Source organism: Mobula birostris, chromosome 5 (assembly GCF_030028105.1).
Source record: "Mobula birostris isolate sMobBir1 chromosome 5, sMobBir1.hap1, whole genome shotgun sequence".
In the NCBI taxonomy this organism is placed as follows: domain Eukaryota; kingdom Metazoa; phylum Chordata; class Chondrichthyes; order Myliobatiformes; family Myliobatidae; genus Mobula; species Mobula birostris.
In genome coordinates this window covers 15,756,807-15,777,345 of record NC_092374.1, presented here as the reverse complement: position 1 = coordinate 15,777,345, position 20,539 = coordinate 15,756,807, and the positions used below count along the sequence as shown (strand labels likewise).

The 20,539-nt window shown below is 44.5% G+C and overlaps 1 protein-coding gene across 1 annotated transcript in view; it reads right to left on the bottom strand.

Moving 5' to 3' along the window:
• Positions 1-18,874, bottom strand: part of galntl6 (polypeptide N-acetylgalactosaminyltransferase like 6) — a 756,494-nt gene extending 737,620 nt beyond the window's left edge. The window contains exon 1 of the mRNA XM_072257441.1: positions 18,800-18,874. Coding sequence (XP_072113542.1) covers positions 18,800-18,874 — 75 coding nt within the window. The remainder of the gene's footprint in view (positions 1-18,799) is intronic.
• Positions 18,875-20,539: the final 1,665 nt, after the last annotated feature.

The window sequence follows — 20,539 nt, the reverse complement described above, 5'->3', positions numbered from 1 at the left end:
CTTAAATAACCATGTATATAGCTGTGGAGTGCAGAAGGGCATCTCAGATCACACAACCCATTGAGCCTTGAAGTGGAAGCAGCAGAAGTCCACATCACGTTCCACCCTGTACCTAATAAAGTGGCCACTGAGTACAATATTGTATTCCATTTCATCAAAATTGTCACCAAGTTCATCATCTTGTAATTAAATATTTAACATGCACTTGGATTTCCAGTGTAAGCCACTGCATGTACTTATAGGTCTCATTAAAAAAAAACTTGTTCCATTATCCAGGCAAATTAATGAATATATTTAAATTCCTATCACATTAGACTTTTCTCACATCAAATGAAAGCAATGTTTACATCCATTTAAAACAAATGCTGAGGTTCAACCCGGGTTCCAGTCTTCACAATAAAAACAGGATATGGCAGAAACACACAGTTTGCCAGGCAACACCTGTGAAATGACAAATAATTGCACAAAGAGAAATAAAAAGGGAACTAACGGAGGGCCCCAAAAGGTACCCATTTCTTTCCCCACAAATGCTGTCTGACCTGCTGAGTGTCTCCATTATTTTTTTTTCTTTTTATTTCAGATTTCACAGGTCTGCAATTTTATTTAGCCTTTTAACAAATCAATTCTGTGGGGCAAGAAATACCACTGGAAGTCCCAAAGCCAGTGAAGTATTTTTGTTGGTGAAACTAATGCTGGAAAATTAGTCACCAATTTTAAATTCAAAATAATCTGCAGATGCTGGGGTCAAAGCAACACTCACAACACGCTGGAGGAACTCAGCAGGTCGGGCAGGATCCGTGGGAATGATCAGTCAATGTTTCGAGCCAGAACCCTTCGTCAGGACTGAAGAGGGAAGGGGCAGAGGCCCTATAAAGAAGGTGGGGGGAGGGTGGGAAGGAGACGGCTGGTAGGTTCCAGGTGAAAAACCAGTAAGGGGAGAGATAAAGGGGTGGGGGAGGGGAAACCGGGAGGTGATACGCAGGAAAGGTGAAGAAGGAATAGGGGAAAACACAATGGGTAGTAGAAGGACGCGGAACCATGAGGGAGGTGATAGGCAGCTGGGGGAGGGGGCAGAGTGAAATAGGAATAGGGGAATGGAGGGTGAGGGAATTACCGGAAGTTGGAGAATTCTATGTTCATACCAAGGAGCTGGAGACTACCTAGATGGTACATGAGGTATTGCTCCTCCAACCTGAGTTTAGCCTCATCATGGCAGTAGAGGAGGCCATGTATGGACATATCTGAATGGGAGTGGGAAGCAGAGTTGAAGTGGGTGGCTACTGGGAGATCCTGTTTGTTGTGGCGGACGGAGTGGAGGTGCTCGACGAAGCGGTCCCCCAATCTGCGTCAGGTTTCACCGATGTAGAGGAGGCCGCACCGGGAGCACCGGATGCAATAGATGACCCCAACAGACTCACAAGTGAAGTGTTAGATTTGCCCACAGTAAGCTCCCATTAATAGCAGGGGGCTAATGAGTTGATTTATCACAGAAGATAAACTTCTTTAGATGCACAGTGGAGAATATCTTGACTGGCTGCAAAATCACCTGGTATGGAAGCACCAGTGAACAAGAACAGAAAAACCCCACAAAATGTGACAGATACAGCCCAGTCCATCACAGGAAATGCCCTCCCCACCACTGAGCACATCTGCATGGAGTACTGCCACAAGAAAGCAGCATCCATTGTCAAGGATCCCACCACCCAGATCATGCTGTCTTCTCACTGTTGCCTTTGGGAAGGAGACACAGGAGCTTTAGATCCGACACCACCAGGTTCAGGACCAGGTGTTACCCTTCTGTCAGTGACATGTATTGTACGTACTTTGGTAATAAATTTTCTTTGAACTTTAATATAGCAGCCCCAAGGCCAGAGTCAACTTCTCTGTTCTAATGTTAATGGCCTGATGGTGGATATGTTAGGTTTCTTGTATTGTGGTACACCATTGAATCTAAGTTGTTCTGAAAGAATTATAAAGTCATAAAGTTACAGTATGTCCATGCTAAACTTTTTGCGATTAAAGACTTTGTTACACAGTTCCTTACGACTCCTTCCATTCCTTAAGAAATCCTCTGATCTGATCACTGAAACCTTACATCACTGATCTGAACTGGCTCCTGTTCACTCCAGACTGATCAATGTGCTTGGCTCATAGCTGCTTTTTTTAGATAATGTCAAGAAAAACAGAGGATAGGCAATAAACGAAGGAAGCCTAGTGGCACATTTAGTACAAACACCGCCTCCCGGCCTATAGACAGAGACCAAACACTGCAGCACCAGTTGTGATGACCAAGTAGGTGGAGTAGTGCTTACAGGATTGCCTTGAGGCAGTAGGCTGGACAATATTCAGGGATTCATCTTCGAATCTGAATGAAAATGCCACAGTTATCACTGACATCATCAAGACCTGTGAGGGTGAGTGTGCGTCTTCGCGAACGTATCAGACATACCCCAACAAAGTCACAATGAACCAGGGGGTTTGTAGTCTGCTGAGTGCCATATCTATGGCCTTCTTGACCGGTGATCCAAAACTATACAAGAAATCCACGTGACCTACAGAAGGGTATTTTAAGAGTGAATAAACAATTCCGATTGAAGCTGCAGACGAAGTTAGATGCATGTCAGCTCCTGCAGGGTTTGTAGGCCATTACTGTCTATGAAGCAAAACCTAACTTCATGAATTGGTGTGATGAACTCAATGTCTTTTATACACAATTTGAAAAGGAGAATAAAACTACACCTGTACAAATTCCTGCAGCACATGGTGACCCTGTGCTCCCTGTCTTGGAGGCCAACATCAGAACATTTTTCAAGAGAGTGAATCCTCACAAAGTGTCAGGCTTTGATAGTGTGCTTGGCAGGGCATTGAAAACCTGTACCAACCAACTGGTAGGAGTGTTCAAAGAGATCTTCAATCTCTTACTGCTGCATCTGAAGGATACTACCTGCTTCATAAGGCCAATCATACCAGTGCCCAAGCAGAGCAGGGTGAGATGACTCAATGACTGTCACCAAGTTCCACTCATATCTGCTGTGATGAAATGCTTTGAGAGGATGGTTATGACCAGAGTCATCTCCTGCCTAAGCAAGGACTTGGATCTGCTGCAATTTGCCGATTTCTATAATAGAAACATAAAAAACCTACAGCACAATACAGGCACTTCGGCCCACAAAGCTGTGCCGAACATGAATAGCTATATAGTGAATACAATCCCACTTCACTCTCCACTCCACTCAGCCTTGGCTCACCTGGACCATAGCAATACCTACATCAGGCTGCTGTTTATTGCTGACACACATGACTCTATGGCTCCAGTGGCATTTTTAAATTTTACCGATGGTACATCTAGCGTTGGCAGAATTTCCGATGGAGGCATACAGGAGTGGGATAAATCAGCTTTTGAGTGGTGTCACGACAGCATCCTTGTATGTCAGTAAGACCAAGGAATTGATTGTGGTCTTCAGGAGGTGGAAGTCAAGGGAATACACGCCATTCCTCATTAAGGGATCAGAAGTGGGAAGGGGGAGCTATTTCAAGTTCCTGATGTCAACATCTCTGAAGATTGATCCTGGGCCCAACCTCTTGATATAATTACAAAGAAGGCACAACAATGGCTATAATTATTTTGGCGTTTGAGGAGACTTGGTATGCCACCAAATATACTCTCAAATTTCTACAGATGCACTGTGGAGAATATTCTAACCAGTTACACCACCATCTGGTATGGAGGAGCCACTGTACGGGAGCAGAAAAAGCTTAAGTTGTAAATGCTGCCAACTCCATCAAGGACACCTTCAAAACCTGATGCCTCAAGCAGGTGCCACCCATCATTAAGAACCCCCATTACCCAGGACCTGCCCTCTTCCCATTGCTACAATCAAGGAGGTACAGGAGCCTGAAAACACACACTCAACATTTCAGGGACAGTTCCTTCCCCCTCCACAATGAGATTTCTGAATGGACAATGAACCCATGAACACTACCTCACTATTTTTGCTCTCAATTTGCACTAATTAATTTTTTTTATATAGTATGGTGCAAAAGTCTTAAGCACATATTGTACAGCTAGGGTGCCCAAGACCTTTGCACAGTACTGTAGTAATTTTATTTAATGCATTGTACTGCTACAAATTTCATGACATCTGTGAGTGATGTACCTGATTCTGATATAGGTCTCTATTGTGGATGGAGAGCGAGAAGGGGACGAGGAGAGGGAAATCATGGTTGGGAAAAGGGGAAGTAAGAGGAGAGGAGTGGGACACCAGAGACATTCTATAATGATCAATAAACCAATTGTTTGGAATCAGATTACCTTGCCTAGTATCTCAGGGTGGGCATGTCTGCACCCACACCACCCCCTGCCCTTGACACTCCTTCTCTGCCACATGCTCACAGCCCTCCCCCAGTGCTCTACCCTCGCCATTCCCAACATTTTTTTCCTGCCCGATTGACAAGCTCACTCTCCACTCCATATTGACAAATACAATAGTTTAAAAGACTTAGGCACCCTAGCTATAGATACAGTATGTGCCCCAGACTTTTGCACAGTACTTTTATATTATACACACACACTTGTTGTAATTAATGGGTCTTTCTTATCACTATGCATTGCAATGCACTGCTGCCGCAAAGGTACATATTCCACGCCATATACCAGTGATATTAAACCCAATTTTGATTCTGATTCCTCATGGTGCAAGAGATACATGTTCAATCTGAAGTTGTCTGTGAGGAACTTGTACATTCTCCCTGTGACCATGTGTGGATCTCGTCAGGTGCTCTGTTTATTTTTCTCTTTATTGTTTTGTATAATTTATATTCGGTGTGATTTCTGAACGCACGTACTTGTAGTACTGCTATGAGCAAGTGTTTCATTGAACCTCAGCCAGTAGAGATTTTGTAGATGTTGGAAAATCTTGAGCAACAGACACAAACGCTGGAAGAAATTAGGTCAGGCAACATCTATGGCAATGAATAAACAGTCAATATTTTGGGCCAAGACCTTTCATTAAGACTCCTAAATTCCTGATGAAGAGTCTTGGTCCGAAATGTCAACTGTTTATTCCCACCCTCCCCTTGTAGATGCTGCCTGACCTGCTGAGTTCCTCCAGGTTTTGTGTGTGTTGCTTTTCATTGTTCCTGTACCTCATCTGACCTGAGCACATGACAATACAACTCCCCCACTTCCTAAAGATGAGCAGATAGGAAGGTTAATTGGCCACTGGAAATGGCCGCTGGTGGGTAGGTGGGTGAGTGGGTGAGTGAGTGATCGAACCTGGGTGGTGCTGATGAGACTGTAGGATTGGTGCAAATAATTGATGCAGCGCATTTTGACAGACTGAAGGGTAGGTGTTTTCACTGGAAGATGTTTCCACAGAGGAGAGACCAAGAAATTCAGAATAAGGGGCCAGCCATTTAGAATTGAGACGAGGAGAAATTTCTTCACAAAAAATCTTATGTACCTTTGGAAATCTCTATGCTGAAACTCACTCATTGAGTTCATTCGGAACAGATATTGATAGTTTTCTGGCTAGTGAAAGAATCAAGAGAAACCATAGAAACTACAGCACAGAAACAGGCCCTTTGGCCCTTCTTGGCTGTGCCGAACCATTTTCTGCCTAGTCCCACTGACCTGCACACGGACCATATCCCTCCATACACCTCCCATCCATGTATCTGTCCAACTTATTCTCAAATGTTAAAAAAGAACCCACATTTACCACCTCGTCTGACAGCTCATTCCATACTCCCACCACTCTCTGTGGGAAGCCCACCCTAATGTTCCCTTTAAACTTTTCCCCCTTCACCCTTAACCCATGTCCTCTGGTTTTTTTCTCCCCTTGCCTCAGTGGAAAAAGCCTGCTTGCATTCACTCTATCTATACCCATCATAATTTTATATACCTCTATCAAATCTCCCCTCATTCTTCTACACTCCAGGGAATAAAGTCCTAACCTATTCAACCTTTCTCTGTAACTGAGTTTCTCAAGTCCCGGCAACATCCTTGTAAACCTTCTCTGCACTCTTTCAACCTTATTTATATCCTTCCTGTAATTTGGTGACCAAAACTGAACACAATACTCCAGATTCGGCCTCAACAATGCCTTATACAACCTCATCATAACATTCCAGCTCTTATACTCAATACTTCGATTAATAAAGGCCAATGTACCAAAAGCTCTCTTTACGACCCTATCTACCTGTGACGACACTTTTAGGGAATTTTGTATCTGTATTCCCAAATCCCTCTGTTCCACTGCTCTCCTCAGTGCCTTACCATTAACCCTATATGTTCTACGTTGGTTTGTCCTTCCAACGTGTAATACCTCACACTTGTCAGTATTAAACTCCATCTGCCATTTTTCAACCCATTTTTCCAGCTGGTCCAAGTCCCTCTGCAGGCTCTGAAAACCTTCCTCACTGTCTACTACACCTCCAATCTTTCTACCATCAGCAAACTTGGATCAGCACCACATTATCATCCAGATCATTGATATAGATGACAAATACCAATGGACCCAGCACTGATCCCTGTGGCACACCACTAGTCACAGGCCTCCACTCAGAGAAGCAATCCTCCACCACCACTCTCTGGCTTCTTCCATCGAGCCAATGTCTAATCCAATTTACCACCTCTCCATGTATACCTAGCGACTGAATTTTCCTAACTAACCTCCCATGCGGGACCTTGTCAAAGGCCTTACTGAAGTCCATGTAGACAATATCCACTGCCTTCCCTTCATCCACTTTCCTGGTAACCTCCTCGAAAAACTCCAACAGATTGGTCAAACCACGCACAAAGCCATGTTGACTCTCCCTAATAAGCCCGTCTATCCAAATGCTTGTAGATTCTGTCTCTTAGTACTCCCTCCAATAACTTACCTACTACTGACGTTAAACTCACCGGCCTATAATTTCCCGGATTACTTTTCAATCCTTTTTTAAACAAGGGAACAACATGAGCCACTCTCCAATCCTCCGGCACTTCACCCGTAGACAGGGACATTTTAAATATTTCTGCCAGGGCCCCCGCAATTTCAACCCTAGTCTCCTTCAAGGTCCGAGGGAACACTCTGTCAGGTCCCTGGGATTTATCCACTTTAATTTTCCTCAAGACAGCAAGCACCTCCTCCTTTTCAATCTGTACAGTTTCCATGGTCTCACTACTTGATTCCCTCAATTCCATAGATTTCATGCCAGCTTCCTTAGTAAATACAGACGCAAAAAACCTATTTAAGATCTCCCCCATTTCCTTTGGTTCTGCACAAAGCCGACCACTCTGATCTTCAAGAGGACCAATTTTATCCCTTGCAATCCTTTTGCTCTTGATATACTTGTAAAAGCTCTTTGGATTATCCTTCACTTTGACTGCCAAGGCAACCTCATGTCTTCTTTTAGCCCTCCTGATTTCTTTCTTAAGTATTTTCTTGCACTTCTTATACTCCTCAAGCACCTGATTTACCCCCCGTTTCCTATACATTTCATACAACTCCCTCTTCTTCTTTATCAGAGTTGCAATATCCCTTGAGAACCAAGGTTCCTTATTCCTATTCAATTTGCCTTTAATCCTGACAGGAACATACAAACTCTGCACTCTCAAAATTTCCCCTTTGAAGGCTTCCCACCTACCAATCACATCTTTGCCAGAGAACAACCTGTCCCAATCCACGCTTTTTAGATCCTTTCCTCATTTCTTCAAATTTGGCCTTCTTCCAGTTCAGAACCTCAACCCTAGGACCAGATCTATCCTTGTCCATGATCAAATTGAAACTAATGGTGTTATGATCACTGGAACCAAAGTGCTCCCCTACACAGACTTGTCACTTGCCCTAATTCATTTCCTAACAGGAGATCCAATATTGCATCCCCTCTAGTTGGTCCCTCTATATATTGATTTAGAAAACTTTCCTGAACACATTTTACAAACTCTAAACCATCTAGACCCCTAACAGTATGGGAGTCCCAATCAATGTATGGAAAATTAAAAATCCCCTACCACCACAACTTTATGTTGCCTGCTATCTCTCTGCAGATTTGCTCTTCCAAGTCTCGTTGACTATTGGGTGGTCTGTAATACAATCCCACTAATGTGGCCATACCTTTCCTGTTTCTCAGCTCCACCCATAAGGACTCAGTAGACAAGCCCTCTAATCTGTCCTGCCTGAGCACTGCTGTAATATTTTCCCTAACAAGCAATGCTACTCCCCCACCTTTCATTCCTCTGCCTCGATCACATCTGAAACATCGGAACCCTGGAATATTAAGCTGCCAGTCCTGCCCCTCCTGTAGCCAAGTTTCACTAATTGCTACAACATCATAATTCCACGTGTCAATCCACGCCCTCAACTCATCCGCCTTCCCCGCAATACTCCTAGCATTGAAATATATACACCTCAGAAGATTTTTACCACCACTCACAACCTTTCTATCAGCAGATTTGCTTAAACTTTCAACATCATTTATTTTCACCCCAGCCACACTGTCAGCTCTGGTCAACTCAGAATTGGGGATAGTGGTGGAAAATTGTGCTGACAAGCACTCATTGGTCATTTTATTAGACATGGTGAAGATGTTCAGACCAAGTACCAGAAAGGGAAAGTCAATGTGATCTCAGTGATTTTATGGGATCATTATTGGTGCCAGATGGGATAGTTTGAGTATCTCAGAAACTAATCTCCTGGAACTCTCGTGCACAACAGTCTCCGGAGTTTACTGAGGATGGTGCAACAATAAAAAACAAACAAACATCCAGTGAGCGGCAGTTCTGTGGGTGAAAATATCTTGTTAATAAGAGAGGTCAGAGAATGGCCAGACTGCTTTAAGGTGACAATAACTCAAATAACTGCTTGTGACAGAACATGGTGTAGAACAGCATCTCTGAATGCTCAACATGTTAAACCTTGAAGTGGAATGGCTGCTGTTATAGAACAAGAACATACAGTCAAGAAGGCACCTATGTACAATACACTTTCGGTTGACATCTTCGGAATAGATCATGAAACCATATATTTTACTTTTTTATGTCTTCTACATGGGTTTTCGTCTTGAATGTGATTCTGGAATTGTTGGAGTCTACGATTTGCGGTTTGGAGATAGTTTGGATGTTTCAGCACTCTGCTGTTTCTGAGAGGATTCCAAGGGGCAGGGGCAGCGTGTGCAAAGCTTGTTCCCAGGGGGATAAAAGGCCCACCACTGTGCCCAGAGAATATTACCCAGGTTTTCTGTGTTTTGGATATGATCTTGGCCTATAGACTTCTTGTTTTAAATTCTGGGTTTTATCACCCAATTTTCTTCTTCTTTTTATGTGGAGGAGGGAGACTTGGGGGTTGATGATCGTGCTGCTGTTCTTTTCTTTCTTGGTTTCGTGGTTATGGGGAGAAGTAGTATTTCAGAGTTATATGTTCAAAGGTTAATTTATATACGCAGTGGCCACTTTAGGTACAGGTCACTGAGTGTCTATCATTTTGTAGGAAATCCTGCTCTATAGTCTTGATTGAGCCTTCATATCCTAGGAATTATTGTATTCATATGTGCAAGAGATTCTGCAGATGCTGCATATTCAGAATGACACATGAAATGCTGGAGGAACACAGCAGGTCAGGCTAGAAGGTGATTGGTAAAGGCAGGTATGTGGGGGAGGTGGGGCAGGATAGAAGGAAATTTTCTCCATCTCGCCTCTTCCCTTCCTCACTCTGGCTCCCCTCTTACCTTCTCCTGGTGACCCTCCCTCCTCCTCTCCTTCTCCCATGGTCCACCCTCCTCTCCCATCATATTCTTCAATCATTTGCCTTTTTCACCTATTACCACGCAGCTTCTCACTTCATCACCCCTTCCCCTCATGCCTGGCTTCACCTATCACTTTCTAGCCTGTACTCCATCAGCACCCTTTCCACAGATGCTGCCTGACCTGCTGAGTTCTTGGAGCATTTTGCACATCACACTTTACATTCCTCTAAAAGTCTTTTGAAGCTAATGAAACCAAGGAATATCATATTCCTCTCTTAAAAACAAAGGAAATTCTTGTGATTACATGAAGTGTTTGCATAATTACACTGCACAGCAAAATGCAGTTCTTTTTATTTCTCTTTGGAAAAAGTACTCCTGTATGTCAAAGCGTGTTTTAAAATGGAGAAAGGGCATTTAGGATATTGAGGACTTACATTGGGATCATTAAGTCCAGGGTAAATGGTGAAAGGAGTCCCACACAGGATTCTCTCCAACTATCTTCATGAAACACCTACCCCACACCTATGGTGTGGACTGAGACCTCATATGTATAGAACAAGTGGAAGCAAGGCTTCCTGATTCTGACAGACTGACTGAGGGGAGAAGGAATAGGAATAGGAACAGGAAAGAGGAGCAGGAATCATAGAAAGAGGAAGACAAGGCAAAAGGATGTAGGAGAAGGAGAGGAGGAAGAGGCCTGTCTCATGGACTCATGGTTTCCTCTTTCTTAAATCAATAATCAGCTCCTTGGTTTTACTGACATTGAGTAAAAGGTGGCTGATATGGCACCACTCGGCTGAATTCTCAAACTCCCTCCTATATGCTGATTCATCACCTTAGATTCAGCCTACGACAGTGATGTCATCAGAACAATTGAATATGGTATTGGCCACACAGCCACAAGTGGAAAGTGAGTAGAGCAGGGGACTAAGCACACAGCCTTGTGGTGTACCTGTGCTGATGGAGACTGTGGAAGAGATGTTGTTGCCAGTTGAACTGACTGGGGTCAGCAAGTGAGGAAGTCAAGGATCTAATTGTACAAGGATGTATTGAGGCCAAGATCATAAAGCTTATTGATAAGCTTTGAAGGAATAATAATATTGAATGATGAGCTGTAGTCAATAAAGAGCATCCTGATATATGCATCTTTGCTCTCCAGACGTTCCAGGGTTGACTGAAGAGCCAATGAGATTGCATCTGCTGTGGACCTGTTGTGCCAATTCATTTTGATGCTCCCGAAGGAGATAAGATTTAATGAAATCAACTGAATATGCTGCCAGCATTTTACATTTAATTTGAATACAAATACATATAGTCTTACTGAATAGTCTAAAATCCAGGCCAAGCCAATTATAGCAACAGATTATTTTGTTTGAGTTTGAATTGTAATTATTTTAGCTCCATTAAACATGTCGTTCCCCAGCAACATGAGGCTCATTTATCAGCCCATTTTCAGATATATATTTATTGCCATTTGATCAGTTTATAGCACAAGAGTAAACTGAAGACCTAAATCTCACAGGCAGATTAAACGGGCCTGTCTACTTAATTTCTGCTGTCTCTGTAAAGAATTTTTACAGGAAATTCCATGAGAATGACAGAGTTACCATTCGTAATCCCTGGCAAACTCACCTCATTAGCGTCACCAAAGAGGTCAAAGTGTGAAGCTATGATTCAGTAATAGATGGACCATTATTCTTGGAGTTTGTTAGAAAGGCAGATTTACAATTCGAAGGCAAAGAACACGACACAACATAGGAGCAGGCCCTCAGCACATAATATATGTGCCAACAATGACACCAATACGAATTTCAGTGCCTTAACCACCCTGGCTTTCTGTGTGCCCAAGATTTTTGCACAGTACTGCATTTGTCAACATGAAGTGGATGATGAGTTAGTGAATTTGTCAAGAACAAAGTATCCTGGGAATGGTGAGGGTGGAGTGCCACAAGAGAGGTGGCAGAGAACAAGTACCAGGAACTTTGGGAGGGGTGGGGGGGGGGCAGGGGCGGGTGCAGACACACCCAGTCCTGAGACACCAAGCAAAGTAATTTGATTCCTAACAATTGGTTTATTGATCATTACAGAATATCTCTCTGGTGCTTCCCACTCTTTCCCCTCCCCTTTTCTCCCAACCATGATTCCCCTTTCACCACCCCTTCCCACTCTCAGTCCACAATAGAGACCCATATCAGAATCTGGTTTGTCACTGACTTGTCAAGAAATTTGTTTTTCATGGCAGCAGTAAACCATAGAAACTACAGCACAGAAACAGACCTTTTGGCCCTTCTTGGCTGTGCCGAACCATTTTCTGCCTAGTCCCACTGACCTGCACACGGACCATATCCCTCCATACACCTCCCATCCATGTATCTGTCCAATTTATTCTTAAATGTTAAAAAAGAACCCGCATTTACCACCTCGTCTGGCAGCTCATTCCATACTCCCACCACTCTGTGTGAAGAAGCCACTCCCCAATGTTCCCTTTAAACTTTTCCCCCCTCACCCTTAACTCATGTCCTCTGGTTTTTTTCCCCCCCTTGCCTCAGTGGAAAAAACCTGCTTGCATTCACTCTATCTATACCCATCATAATTTTATATACCTCTATCAAATCTCCCCTCATTCTTCTACACTCCAGGGAATAAAGTCCTAACCTATTCAACCTTTCTCTGTAACTGAGTTTCTCAAGTCCCGGCAACATCCTTGTAAACCTTCTCTGCACTCTTTCAACATTATTTATATCCTTCCTGTAATTTGGTGACCAAAATTGAACACAATACTCCAGATTCGGCCTCACCAATGCCTTATACAACCTCATCATAACATTCCAGCTCTTATACTCAATACTTCGATTAATAAAGGTCAATATACCAAAAGCTCTCTTTACGACCTTATCTACCTGTGACGACGCTTTTAGGGAATTTTGTATCTGTATTCCCAGATCCCTCTGTTCCACTGCACTCCTCAGTGCCTTACCATTAACCCTGTATGTTCTACGTTGGTTTGTCCTTCCAATGTGCAATACCTCACACTTGTCAGTATTAAACTCCATCTGCCATTTTTCAGCCCATTTTTCCAGCTGGTCCAAGTCCCTCTGCAGGCTCTGAAAACCTTCCTCACTGTCTACTACACCTCCAATCTTCGTATCATCAGCAAACTTGCTGATCCAATTTACCACATTATCATCCCGATCATTGATATAGATGACAAATAACAATGGACCCAGCAGTGATCCCTGTGGCACACCACTAGTCACAGGCCTCCACTCAGAGAAGCAATTCTCTACCACCACCCTCTGGCTTCTTCCATCGAGCCAATGGCTAATCCAATTTACCACCTCTCCATGTATACCTAGCGACTGAATTTCCCTAACTAACCTCCCATGCAGGACCTTGTCAAAGGCCATGTAGACAATATCCACTACCTTCCCTTCATCCACTTTCCTGGTAACCTCCTCGAAAAACTCCAACAGATTGGTCAAACATGACCTACCACACACAAAGCCATGTTGACTCTCCCTAATAAGCCCCTGTCTATCCAAATGCTTGCAGATTCTGTCTCTTAGTACTCCCTCCAATAACTTACCTACTACTGACATTAAACTCACCGGCCTATAATTTCCCAGATTACTTTTCCATCCTTTTTTAAACAAGGGAACAACATGAGCCACTCTCCAATCCTCCGGCACTTCACCCGTAGACAGCGACATTTTAAATATTTCTGCCAGGGCCCCGCAATTTCAACACTAGTATAATACAAAATTACTAAAGTTCTGTGCAAAAGTCTTAGGCAGCCGAGCTATATATATGTACCCAAGACTTTTACACATTATCGCAAGCCCAAACTGAGCAGAATCTGCAGATGCTGGAAAACCATAGTAACATATACAAAAAGCTGGAGTATCTCAATAGTTCAGGCAAGGAATGGCGAGGAGTAAAGAGTCAACATATTTGGCCAAGACCCTTTGTCTTGGTTTGAAATGCCAAGTGTTTATTCATCTCCTTATATACTTCCTGACCTGCTGTACAAATAAGCCCATCTGCCTACATACAAATTATACTCCTTTACTCCCTGCTTGTTCATATCCAGTACCTCACAGCCAGTGAGATCTTTCTTATTTTTAAGACATTATTGTACTGTACAAAAAATGCCAGCTATTTTGTCCATAACATTATCACATAAAATACAAGCCATAGAACTATACAACACAGAAAATGGCCCTTCACCCCATCTGGTCCATGCTTACCCTCATTAAAGCTATTTGGCTCTATTTAGCCCATATCCCTGTCCAAGTCTCTGCCCATCTGCCTTTTTCATCTCATTAATATACCTGCCTCAGCCACTTCCTCTAGTAGCTCATTCCATATAGAGCCCACCCTCTGAGTGAAAGTGTTATCCTTTAGGCCTTTATTAAATCTCTCTCCTTCCACCCTAAACCTATGTTGCCTTGTTCTAAATTCCACAACTATGGAAAAATTACTGAATGTATTCAACCTGTCTCTGCCTTTCTATGCTCCAATTAATGATGGATGTCTTGCACTTCAGGAAGTGGGATTAGGGAGAACACTCACCAGAGGAGGGAAAGGTGTGCAGCTTTCAGTTCCTGGGTGTCAACAGCTCAGAGGATCAGTCCTGGTCCCACCACACTGATGTTAGGCCTGCACAGATAACTCCTCCCTCTCTCCACCCAGCTAACAGGAATTACCTGTTTCCAATTCATCACCTGCATCCTATTTAAACCCAGTTCTCAGCCACAGTCATTGTTTAACCACCAAATCAGCCAGCTTTAAATAGTAGCTCAAGGTCTTCAGTTACATTGTGTTAAGTATCCATTCTCTCTTGTTTTGTGGCTCCTTGAAGGCTATTATTTTGCAGTTTATTATTAAAATGATCACTCACTGCTAAATAGTAGCTGCTTCTCTGTTAGAGTCAAGCTTCCTTTACATTTCCTGATTGAATGTGTGAATCAGCAATTGGCCCAGCAGTTTCCTCACCCCCAAGTTTCCTGTCCACTGATGGAATGCACCATCCAGAAGTGACACAAAACTGTTGACCATCTGCTTACTACTCTCAACCAACTCTACATCTCGTTACATCATCCCAGGGCCAGTCAACCTCCTTTCTTGGAGCCACAGATTCAGATTCCAGTGCCCAAACTCTTTGACGGATCCCCAACCTGATACTGCAACTTCCTGTCCCAATGTGTCTTGCATATCAAGCTGTGTTCTACGGACTCTTGCATTTGTCATCACTCTCTTCGATAGGTGAGTTCTGACCTGGGTCGTCACTAACTTGGACAATAAATCTATCGCTTGGAATAAATATGAGGAATTGACCGCTGAGGTGTGCTGGGTTTTTAACCATACGGGAAGTGGAAGGGAGGCAGCAGATTGGGTACTTGTCCTGTGTCGTGGCACACGTTCAGTGCTGGATTACATGGTGGAATTCAGGACGCTTGCAGTGGAGTGTGGTTGGAATGCAGAGGTGCTGCTACTCCATTATCATCATGGCGTCTCAGTGTGCTTGAAAGACAAGCTGTCTACTCTGGAAATGCACGCCGACTAAGAAAACCTCATTGCTCTAGACCTCCAGGTTAACAAGTATCTTATGGAATGACCCTCCTGATGACTGGCCAGAACCCTTTTTCCATTCCCAGATCCATTTCAGGCTGCAGGACCCTCATTATCAATGTCTCAAGACCTCATGCAGATAGGAAGCACTCCCTTAACCCTCTAGAGCGCGAGTGTCAGTGGAGAAACAACTTGTGCACTTACTGCAGTGCAGCTGATCACACACTCAACAAATGACCACTGCATCTGCGAAACGGCACCACCAGGTAGATACGAGGGGCTTCCTAGCTGTTAAGTTCTCATCAACCACTTGTTCCAGCATCATAGCCTGACTCTCTGTCCTGTCCTTCTCCACAGCCCCATGGCTCTACACGTACAGGAGGCTCTGATGGTTTCCGTCACAGCAGGCGATTTTCTGAACCGGACTCTGTGTACAATCTGGACTTTCTACAAAGCCCATCTCACACCCTTCTGCATCACTGCCATTGATGGATGTCTCTTGGAATCTGGGATGGTCAGGGTCTGCACATGAGCATCAGAGTGCATCGAGTCCATCCAATTCCTCCTTATCGACTCATCCAACACTTCTCTCGTCTCAGGTTACCCATGGCTCTCCACTCATGGCCGTCACCTCACCTAGTCATCTGGTTCACTGCCGAGTTGGGGACTCACCAGCATGCAGCATCAGGTAACATCACCTGATAAATCAGTGGAAATTGGATGAAACCCTTGACCTTGCCACAAGCCCACAGGAATACCATGACTTAGCCATCACTTTCACTAAAAGGGAAGCTAGCACCCTACCACCTCACAGACCACACAACTATGCGATCGACCTCCTCCCAGGCACCACCCCTCTCCAAGGTAAACACGAGGAATTCTGCAGACGCTGGAAATTCAAGCAACACACATCAAAGTTGCTGGTGAACACAGCAGGCCAGGCAGCATCTCTAGGGAGTACAGTCGACGTTTCGGGCCGAGACCCTTCGTCAGGACTAACTGAAGGAAGAACTAGTAAAAGATTTGAAAGTGGGAGGGGGAGGGGGAGATCCAAAATGATAGGAGAGGACAGAAGGGGGAGGGATGGAGCCAAGAGCTGGACAGTTGATTGGCAAAAGGGATATGAGGAATCATGGGACAGGAGGCCCAGGGAGAAAGAAAAGGGGGAGGGGGGGGAACCCAGAGGATGGGCAAAGGGTATAGTCAGAGGGACAGAGGGAGAAAAAGGAGAGTGAGAAAGAATGTGTGTATATAAATAAATAACAGATGGGGTACGAGGGGGAGGTGGGGCATTAGCAGAAGTTAGAGAAGTCAATGTTCATGCCATCAGGTTGGAGGCTACCCAGACGGAATATAAGGTGTTGTTCCTCCAACCTGAGTGTGGCTTCATCTTGACAGTAGAGGAGGCCGTGGATAGACATGTCAGAATGGGAATGGGATGTGGAATTAAAATGTGTGGCCACTGGGAGATCCTGCTTTCTTTGGCAGACAGAGTGTAGGTGTTCAGCAAAACCGTCTCCCAGTCTGCGTCGGGTCTCGCCAATATATAGAAGACCACATCGGGAGCACCAGACGCAGTAAATCACCCCAGCCGACTCACAGGTGAAGTGTCGCCTCACCTGGAAGGACTGTCTGGGGCCCTGAATAGTGGTAAGGGAGGAAGTGTAAGGGCATGTGTAGCACTTGTTCCGCTTACAAGGATAAGTGCCAGGAGGGAGATCAGTGGGGAGGGATGGGGGGGTGCGAATGGACAAGGGAGTCGCGTAGGGAGCGATCCCTGCGGGAAGCGGGGGGGGGGGAGGGAAAGATGTGCTTAGTGGTGGAATCCAGCTCCCTCTACCATCCTGAGACCCAAGCCGTGAATGACTACATTGCCCAAGCGAAACAGAATAGCTTCATTCAACCACCCCAGTCCCTAGCTGCTTCAAGATTCTTCTTTGTTAAAAAGAAAGCAGGGGATCTCAGTCTCTGCATTGACCACTGTGGACTCAGCAAAATCACTATTAAAGAACCTTAATGGATAACACATTCAAAATACTCTGCAGGGCCAAGATCTTCACCAAGCTGGATCTACGGAGCCCATACAACCTGATCCACATCTGCCAGGGAGATGAGTGGAAGACATCATTTATAACGTCTAATGGCCACTGTGAATACTTTGTGATGCCTTTCAGAATTCCAAAAGTCCAGCAGTTTTTCAAGCCTTCATTCATGAGATCCTCCAAGACATGCTACACAGGTATGCGGTTGTCTATCTTGTCCACATCCTCATCTTCTCCAAGGACCTCAAGATCATGTCTGTCACATTTGTTCAGTTCTTCTGCATCTCCCTGAGAACCGACTGCAAGTTTGAAAGTTGCCAGTTGGACACCACTGTCACTTTCTTCCTGGGTCAAATCCTTTCACCACAAGGCATAACCATGTACCTAGAGAAAGTGCTCTCTGTTGTAGGATTGCCCTGACCATGTTCCTTCAACCATCTACCACGCTTCTTGGGCTTCTCCATCATCTTCCACCATTTCATCAGGAATTGCAGCCAAATCACTACTCCCCTTACCTCCCTCAGCAAATCACCTACCTTGTGGATAACCTGTGCTGCTGCAGATCATGCTTTTGAAGAGGTTAAGAGATGCTTCACCACCACTCCCATTGTCTGCCATTTGAATCCCTCTGGATACTTTGTGGTAGAGGTGGATGCATCTGATGTTGCTACCCAGGCCTTCCCTCCCACTGAGGACTAGACAGGAAGACACACATTTGTGCCTTCTTCTTGTACAAGTTCAACTCTATGCAGCACGACTATGGAGCAGGAGACAGTGTGCTCGAGTCATTAAGTGGGCCTTGGAAGAATAGAGACGTTGGCTGATGGAAACACTGAGCCCTTCCTGATCTGGACTGATCACCAGGATCTCATATCCATTCAGCAAACCCGCCAACTCAACCCATGTGGGGCCCTCTTCGTCAAGCAATTCAGCTTCACCATCTCCTAATAACCTGGTTCCAGGAATATTAAGGTGGATGTCCTGACATGGAAATTCAACCCAACTTAAACGGAAATTCATTCAGTCACAATTTCCTCCTCGCACATCCTCACCCCAGTGACTTGGATTCTTGAGAACCAGATCCACCAGACCCAACAACATGAGCTTGCTCTGGCTGACACACCAGGCAATCACATTTGCTTGCTGATGGACATGTGCTCTGAGCATCAGTGAACCCACTCCTCACCCCTCTTCAGCCATCCAGGCACAGGACAGACCCTGGATTTTCTGCAAAGCCAGTTCTGGTGGCCCACCATGATCACAGGTGTATGTCAGATAGTCACCACCTGCCCTCAATGTGCCCAGTCCATTTCCTCCATCCAGTGACCCTCTGAGCTCCTGCTGCCCCTACCAGTCTCTCAATGCCTCTGGGCCCACATCATCATGGGTTTCACTGCTTTACCATCTTCTGATGGGGTCTCAGTAATCATGACGGTGGTGGATTGGTTCTCCAAACCTACCTCATTGCCCTCCCCAAGCCTCCGTATGCCTTTGAAGCAGCGGATCTTGTTGTCCAGCATGTAGTTCACCTCCATGGTTTCCCTCAGGACATTGTGTTGGACTGGGACCCACAGTTTCTCTCTTGCTTTTGGCAAACCTTCTGATCCCCTGTCTACAGCTCAGTGTGTTTGTCCTCTGGCTGTCACCTGCAGCCCAACAGCCAGTCAGAAAGAGAAATTAGCAAGTGGACAAGTTTCAGCAATACTTTGCCACCTCTAACCCTTCCACTTGGAAGTATCTGGCCTGGGCTGAATGTTTCTCTATTGCCATACTTCCTCTGCCATGAGTATATTACCCTTTGGTTGTTCCCCATGGAGGAGCTAATGGTGAAAATCCCGTCTGCTAGGGGCCCTGGTTCACTGCTGCCAGAGTGCTTGGAAGGTACGGGGTGTTATTCTAGCTGCCAACTACACCTACCGCCTCAAGGCCAACCATTGGCAATACTACTCAGGCCTGAGGACCGTGTCTATGTACTGTACTGCTGCTGCAGAATAGCAAATCTCGCATCATATGTCAGTGATAAAAAATCTAATTCCGATTCAGATCCTCCCATTCCCTTTCCCGGATCAATGATTAGCAAATTATGTCTCTTGTGCACTCATCGGCAGATATGTGCTTATGGTTACTTGTGTGCAACTATAACACTTTGATTTGTGTTTGGTGGTATTAATGATTAACCATAAATCAGAGAGCAGAAAATAAATGCAAAGGAGGTGGGAGCCACAGGCAGTTAGAGGAACTGAAACAATGCAATCAGAATGGATGAGCATTGTACCGAAACAAAATTCAATATCCAATAATCTACCCTCCCTTTAACAACACCCATTCTAGCACTGGCCAAATCCACCTTTCAGTTTGTTAGTAGGGTTGTTCGCCAAGCCTGGAAGTTAGGTTGTAAATGTTTTGTCACCAGTCGAGGTGATATTGTCAGTACGGAATTGCCAGTTGTGCTGGTAATAAAATCTTCGTGGCCTGACCTCCAGGCTGGGTGAAGAACCCTACAAGCAAGCAGCCAATCGGAGCTACTAACCTCCTCTTTCATTTCACACTGTTCAGTGCACAAATGCTGAAGATGAAGTGATCAATTCAATTAGAGTTTAAATGCAAATAAAAGAAAAAGCTAATTAAATTTAAATTGGTTTATTATTCTTACATGTACTGAGGTGCAATAAAAATCTTTGTTTTGCATGTCTTCCAAGCAGATCATTTCATCATATCATTACATTAAGGTACTGTAGTACAAAGGGAAAAGCAATAAGCCAATACAGAATAAAGTGAGCAACACACATAAAATGCTGGAGGAACTCAGCAGGTCAGACAGCAACTATGGAAAGGAATAAACAGACAACATGCCATGCCAAGACTCTTCATAAAGTCTTGAATCTTGAATCAGAATAAACATTCTCCTTAGCATCCAGTCTGTTCAAAGCCAGTTCATTGCAGCTTGGAATTTGTTTTCTGTTCTTCTTCAGGGCTGTTACTAGTGTAGCAACTACTTGAAAGCCAGCTAAAAGTCACAGAGAGGCTAAGTGAGGGGGTATAGCACTGTGTGACGTGCTTACAACTACCTGAATTCCAAGTCGAAAAAATACATCTTAATCCTTCTTAATCAAAAAGCTGAAAGACCTAAAGGGGTACAAGTCACCTGGACCAGATGAAGTGCACCCTAGGGTTCTGGAAGAGGTCGTGGAGGCCTTAAT